The 7,895-nt window shown below is 35.2% G+C and overlaps 1 protein-coding gene across 4 annotated transcripts in view; it reads right to left on the bottom strand.

Moving 5' to 3' along the window:
* ADARB1 (adenosine deaminase, RNA specific B1) overlaps positions 1–7,895 on the bottom strand; it is a 177,475-nt gene that overhangs the window by 57,537 nt on the left and 112,043 nt on the right. For 3 of the 4 annotated variants that reach the window (XM_006022056.3, XM_025202205.1, XM_025202204.1), the window contains one exon: positions 1,226–2,157. In XM_006022056.3, the coding sequence (XP_006022118.1) occupies positions 1,226–2,157 (932 nt within the window). Of the gene's footprint in view, positions 1–1,225; positions 2,205–7,895 lie in introns of all 4 variants that reach the window. The other variant, XM_025202206.1, reaches the window with a different exon arrangement.

Below are 7,895 nucleotides of genomic sequence, written 5' to 3' on the forward strand. Positions count from 1 at the left end.
CCCCCCACCCACACCCCAGCTCTGGCCATTCAGCAGCTGGGAGCTCTGTACTGGTTGGTCCCAGCTGCTTTGAAGGGCCAGAGGTGGAGTAGGGGTGGAGAACACAGCCTCCTCATTTCGTGAGCCTGGCCCAGCTCCCCCACAATACCCCAGCTGGGGTACCTGGGGGGACTTGCAAAGTGAGGGGGCTCCACCCCCCCACTCTGGCCATTCAAAGCATCTGGGAGCTCACGCCCCTTTCCCCTCCCTCCCCTCTGACCGTCCTGCCTCCTGCATGAGAAATGTAGCCTGGCAGGAACACACATTTCCTAAGGTGCTCTACTTTAGAATGCCTTAATGTTATACCCCATTTGACAAGGGTTAATTTTGTGTGTGATCGGCCATTTTAAAAGTGCTCTGCAGCCATGCACATGTGTTAGTTACATCATGGCTATAAAGCACTTTCAGGGACCTGACAGCATGAAAAGCGTCACTTCTGTATGCCACCGATGTGTTTCCTTACTAATAACTCAACGATATTACTGTTTCTAGCTACTTAAGGTTCCTGGATTACTTTTGGTATGCTTGATACTTAGGATATATCATTAGTAACTGGGTTAAAATACTTAGATTACACATTTATTCACTAAAGCGATTCTAAATTTTCATTTTAAGTACTGTAGCAGAATATGGCATAATCCTTTTAGACTCAACATGCCCAAGTTTTTGTTGAAAGTTTGTCTTTAATTCAAATATTCAAAATAAGAGACTACTGCATTAGCCTGGTTTCCCCTCACATATTAATCTGTCCTTGATATTCACAATCCAGCACCTTTCATTTTGAAAATGTCAGTTTTCAGCTAAGAGTGATTTTTATCAGGTAATCAAATAACTTGGAGCAGCAAATCCTGACTTAAATTCACAATCTAAGCTCCACCCATAATAAGAGAAAAAAAAACAAATTTCTGAACTTTCCTGAACACAAACAACTGTATAATAAATCTCACTAAACTGGAATTTGTATTACATTCCATGACATGTAATTATAATTGGAAGAATGAACAACCTGTTATTTTCTCCCTGCGTATAATTAGTCCATACAATTGTCAGAGGTCATTAGTGAAGAAATCATTTGATGAAACAAACATTATTATCTTCATAAATATTCCTTCATATCTTTAAAAAATAGTATTTTATATATTCTTGATAATTATCTAAACATATTAAAAATGCACAGATGTCTCACCTGTGGTAAATGTAACTGGAGCCCCTCACTGGGAATGGGCTGGCGAGAGGGTGTCTGGTCCAGCTGCATGTTAAATAAAGATGCAAGAGCTGATTGAGCAGCCCGAGCCTTTGCAAGTTTTTTGTTCCTTCCTGATCCTTCAAACGTTTGCCCATCCACTGCCACTGCCATCACAAAGTTCTTAGCATGACTTTCTCCACTTTCTGAAAGAAACTCATACTTTAACCCTGGCCTGAGCTCATTCAAAATCATTACAGGGTTCTTTCCACTTGTGGATGGATATGGTGATGGTGTGGGAAGGGGTGACTGGATAAGATTACTAGCCACAGTGGATGCTGACAGACTGTAGTCACCACTGGAGCTAAAGGATCCATCTCCATTGGATCCTAAATAGAAAGAATTGTCAGACTGAACTGGAGTTTCAAATCCATTGAAAAGCGTATCTGGGAAGTCTGCTTGGTCAGATGTAAAGTCTGTGTTTACAGAGAGAGTTCTTCCCATTGCTAGATGTGCTTCAGAGGCATTTGGAAACTGAACAAAAGATCTTAGAGCCTTCTCAGCAGCATGAAGCTTTGCTTTCTTTTTTGTAGGGCCAGATCCCTCAAACATCTGTCCATTAACTTCAACTGCCATCACAAAAATAGGGGCATGAACTGGTCCTGTTTGGGAAAGAAGCTTGTACTGTAAACCAGGCTTAATTTCATTTAGTTGCATCAGTGCATTCTTTGGCAAAACAGGCCCTGGTGTTTTCTTCCTCTTCTTAGGGCGGAACTTGGAGTGGCCATTGTTGCCCTCCTCCAAAGGACGTTTCCTGCTGCTGTTGCCACCACCATTGGAGAGCTGAGTTCCCTCCCCGGCACCTTGCACACTGCCATCCTTAGGTGTAACGTTGTCCATGTTGCGGTTTTCTTTAACGTCAATGCTGCTTGAACCTGTGGTGCCCAGAAAGAGTAACTTACAATGCCTTCGTTGCAGGATCTTGTAAATGTAAAATTTATAGACTCCTTTATCTATCTTTGTAAATGGTTGAGTGATGTGTGCTCACAAATTTATGTCTTTGTAAGACAAACAAAAATCTACAATTTTAGTAATTCAAGAACTATCAGGTTCAATTCCAAGACACAAATTATTCACTTGACATTTCTATTACTATTGTGATGGAAAAAATGCAAAATTTATACTATTATTAAATTACATTTTTTATGAAAAATGTTTTAAAACCAGAAAGATAATTTTAAATCCTAACAATACGTTGGATATTTATACTACAAAATGCTTGTATTAATAAAACCCACAAAATGACCATTTGGGACCAGTAGTAGTAAAACACAGCTTATAATTTAATTTAAGCACTTTTTATTTTAAACACGCTAAAGACATTTATTTGTTTTAAATTGAGAAGTCAGTTGTATGATGTTTGAGTACTTTATGAAAAATTAACAATTTCCTTTTATAGGTCCATTGCTTTAAACATTAATAAATATTTATGCATATGCTCTTCATCTGTTTAAAGTTTGAATCCAGGTCTATACATACACATCTCTTATACAGATATTCAACTACACTGCATTGCACCTCGTTGAGGAAATGATTGATAAATTTTCCCAGTGTTGCTCGCTTAAATTACTGATATCTGCTCATAAAGGGAACACTTACTGAGTAGCACATTAGCAACATTAACATTTTAATCCTAGGAGATTCCAGCAAATAACTAGAGCACTTTTCCCAACCAGACTGACACTTCAATAGTGGGAAACAACTCCCATTGAAACCCAATATTTAGGAAAACATTTCCAAAACTATAAGATTTGGTGTAGCATGCTATAATTAGGTTATAAGAATTATTGTTACTGCCGTTGCTAACAGCTCATTATTTCATAGTGAGGAAACTATTAAAAATGAAGAATATGAATTTAAATAAGCTTATGTGCAATAAAGGGCAATTTTAGTAGTTAAAATTTCTTTTTCAAAAAATTCAAATACCTGGTACTACAACACATCCTCATTGATACAAATAAATATAAATAATAAATTATTTTATCTTACTGTGAAAAGTAATGCAAAATTAAAAGGAAAATGGATAATTTTTTGGCACTTCGGTAGATTTCAAACTTTTATTATTTTTCCCCAAAGTATGACTAGCATGCACACACCACTTCACCCAGTTTACAAAGCTGATGGAATGGTTACTAAATTTTCATTTATAACATCCTCCAGCAAAAGCTCGATAGGTTACTCCTTTTGGTGCTCAAAAAGAAAGAAGATCAAAAGAAAGAGCCAAAGTAGAAACATATATTTTGTTAACAAGTTGGAAAAAGACAGTAAAAATCTGCACAGTATTGGTAAATAAAAGTAAAATTAAAAGATGAAACATTTATACTCCTAAATTAAGAATTTTCTCATTAAAAATGAGCTTTCAAAATTCATTTTATTAAAATAAAATCTGCAGTTCAATTCCAAGTATAATTGCCTTTGGTATATATAAGACCACAAAGGTGAACACAGAGTTTTCATTTATGATGCTTTGCATTTATTGCAGCACTGCAAAGAGAATGTTTAAGTAAAGTCAGTAATTTAAACTCTGCTAACAGGAATTTCTTACTTGAAGCTATCTTGCTTTGAAACATAGAGCCTCTCTAGTTCCACAATTTTGGACCAAAGTGAAAATATTAGGTAGGTAAAACCACATCACCTCCATTTGATCTCTTGTGTATGGATTCAAAAACAATAGTGTGAAGCAGCAAAAACAAAATATGCACTTTCCAAAGGAAGTGGTAAAAGAGAATGTGCATCTAACCTTCTCTAATACTAATTTAATCCAGAAACAGAATGTATATATTATTATTATTATTAACATTATACTCAAAGATGGTGACAACAGATTCCTAAAAAAGGCTCAGCTTCCAATGTTCTAAATGAATTTGCTAGAAAACTGAAGACTTCAGGTAGTTTTGTAAATACTGTATTTTCTCTCATGCAATACACTTTGGAATATAATACATATCTTTTTTATTTTTGAAAGGAAGAACATTAAAAAAATAAAAGATTTTTCCAGAGTTATGGCTGCACAGAGCAACAGGAGGGCCATTAGGGTTCAGCTGACTCTCAGTCTCCAGGGCTGTGAAATAGGAAGAAAGACAGACGTGGTTAAGAGATAGCAAAACTGCCCTAAGAAAGGTTACCTTGATTAGCAGAATATCAAGACCATTAAAAAGAAGAGAGGATCGTTGACAACTCTGGAGTAAAGAACAATGAACCACTGAGTCAACTGACTCCATTAGCTACCTGAATAGCAATGTAAAAATTGCTGCACTGTGGAACAGGAATCAAAGCAAGGTGCTTCTACCCCAGTCAGAAACTTAGTTTCCCTGATTAATATACAAACCCCAATTTTGGGGAGCTGATTTTGTGGGAAATGAAGAACATTCTATGCAAGAAAATACGGTAGAAGTTCAGCTTTTTTTTCAAAATCTCAGAATCTGATTCTGAAATCAGAATTTAAACATGATTTAAAGACATTGGGTTTCAGTGTAACATTAAGACTTGTTCTACTGTTATCACAGTTTTCAACAAAATGGCAATTACAAGCATTCAAAAATGTTGTTCTTAAAATATTATTAGCAAATACAGCAGTGATTTCTGCTTCCACCTGAGCTGTTAAAATACTGCACTGGTTTTTTACGCATTTGTTTTTAAAATCAGTTTTGTGTTGAACAAGTTAACATATGTTTTCCTGAACTTCGACCTGCTGAGACCATATACCCTTCCACTCTGATTAACCACAAAATTATTTTTTTTTGTAGAAAGGAACATAAAAAATTAAGTTCTGAATCAGCATTCAGTTGGCTGATTTTCCATGCCTCTGAACAACTCATAGCCCCAGCTGAGGTCAAGGAGACCTAGTGTATATTCAGCATTTTTGCAACTCAGTCTAAATATAGATTTAGATACTCGGCTGGCATCCACATTTTAAATTGTGACCCTGACTGTCCTGGGACCAGGACATTTCTCAGAAAATCTACTTAGTTTTTTAGAAACTAAAAACTATTCTAGTTTGCAAGGGAGACTGCAGCTATTTTTAGAGCATCTAATTTAGCAAAATCAGGCCTGACACAATCAACTATTAACACCTTCAGCATCAAAAGAAATAAATCTTGCTACTGCAAACTTTTTTAGAGTTTCCTAAGTTTGAGGAACACAAACTTTATCAAGAGTACCCAGAAAATATTTATTCTGGTATATTAAGTAGGAAATTTGCTCCAAGTGTGCTTATTTATTTTTGTGAGGTTCCTGATGATTAGCTATGTAATTAAGATGGTTTGTCCAAAGTTAAAATGCTGACAGAGAATGTTATCATTGTTCTGACTTCCTGAGCTAAATTTCACTGAGCGTACTCTATATTCCTTTGATTATAGCTAGCAAAAATAATGTCATCCTAACTACTGAAGTTATCATGTCCTGATTTGGGGAAGTTTTAGCAAAGAATTTTTCTCAGAACAGATATATGGATCAGTGATGAGACCACTGCCTACATGTTTGTGAATTTAGGGAAAGTAACTTGAACAGAGAGAAAGACAGTAGCAAGAGGATCTATCTGCCTGAATCCATTAGCATTCCTTCGTATGAAGTCTCTCTGTTCTCCTTTGTCCACAGAGTAATGATTTTGTAGAGGACTATTTTTTATTATTCTGATGCTATTGCAGGGTTATCTGATTTGATAGCAAAATAATTGCTGGACTTGTTTATATATGAAATTTTAAGAGATTGCCAAGGATACTCAAAGCACTGGACTGAAACTCTTCTTGCAAAGCAGTAAAAATTTAAATTAAATTGTAATTCTCTCTAGCTTCCACACTCTTATTTCCCATTGATGCTCACTTTATACTTTAGTGCATGAAAGAAAAAGTATATAGAAAAGGTACTATCACTACCATAAAATCACAAAAGGCATACTTTTCACCTTTTTCCATATTTTGGGCACAATATAATTATTGCCCCAAAAGTGTATAGAACCAATATACTCTAAATTCTAGCCTCTACAAGATATAGATTATATAACTGGAGGCTGTGATTTACTCTAAATCCCTCTTCTTCACCCTTCAAAACTTCCACAGAAAACAGTTCCAGAAACAAAATAAACTTTAATAGCCAACTTCTGGATACCACGCACACTATAGCTTCATGTAATTTAAGAGTAAAGAAAGGTGGGGGACAGTAATTTCTGCAGAATCTGAGGTAGAAAAATAACATATTTTTCTGTATTTAACGTAACTGTTCAAATTTATAATCCCATGTGTGCATACAAACACACACACTAATCCGAGTAGAACAAATGCATCAAGACTGTTTTATATGTTATCATATTCTTCTATGGTTACAATACCATGCAGGTTACGTGACTGTACTTACCTAACCTCAGAAAGTCTTGCTTATATCACATCTCAAACTAGATTTGTGAATGACAATCCACTTGCACACACATATTAATGTCCCACACTTGCAATGATCTCCTTGCAGGCAGACTCCTGGGCTTGTATGGAGTTCATTGCAAAAGTGAGGCCTATCACCCTAGAATAAAACATCTGTGTACATCACCTCTGATACAATATTTTTATATGATAATATGTAAAGTCTAACAAATTAAAACAATGCCTCATTTAATTTTTTTAAAGTATATATATTGATAGGAATTAAATATTGTGAATAAAATTTACAGGGCATCAATGTAAAAGAAATTACCCAAACTCTACCAAGCAATTTATTTCTATTGAGATTTACTCAGATAAAACTTGCCTTTTTCTTTAAATCTCAGTTACATCTCTTATTTCATTTAGCTGACATTGCTGGGAATATCTTTAGAAAATTGTCGACCTTGTTTTCAATGTAATCTTGAAAAACACAAACTACTCTTTAAATAAAGGTAACAAACCCAGGAGACATATGTCATAGCTTCCCTCTTCCAATGCAACAGTGAATGACAGGACACAGAAATATTCACTTCTACTGAAACTGTTTTCTATCAAAATTAACAAATTTAAATTATATGGGTTTTGTAGCTCTTACATCACTGGAAAGGCAAATGCAGCATTGCCATTCCTAACGTGCTGCTTGAATGAGTTTGAGATGTGAAATGAATTAATTTATTTAATTTACTAGTTGATTCAGATGGCTTCTCTTCTTAAAGTACATTTTTACATATAAAGAACTGGAAGCCAAATATACACCAACTGAAGTTAGTATTACAATTAAAGACCCACAACCTACCAGAATGCATATTAATCTAATGAATGGTTAACCGTCCAACTGATTTCTGAATAAAAATGCACTGTGACTTACACAAATTGAATTTTACCTTTCCTATACAAAATACCTCCTGTAATTTTTATACAGCATTATCTTCGTCACGGAGGGTTATGCTATATTATGTTAGGAATTCAGAGAGAGTAAGCAAATGTTCATGTTTAAATAATATTCAACAGTTTACAGTAAGATATAATATACACAATAGCAACGCATATACAGCAATTAATTGTCATTCACAAAAAGTATGGGAAGTTAAAAGTTTAAAAACCTTATAAATAGGGTTCAATACTGAAATTGCGATTTGGCAGATTTTGCAGAAATCACAAAATCGGGGGGGGGGGGGGGGGTGTTTAGAAAAAAAAAACAC

The sequence above is a fragment of the Alligator sinensis genome, unplaced genomic scaffold (assembly GCF_000455745.1).
Source record: "Alligator sinensis unplaced genomic scaffold, ASM45574v1 scaffold566_1, whole genome shotgun sequence".
NCBI lineage: Eukaryota > Metazoa > Chordata > Crocodylia > Alligatoridae > Alligator > Alligator sinensis.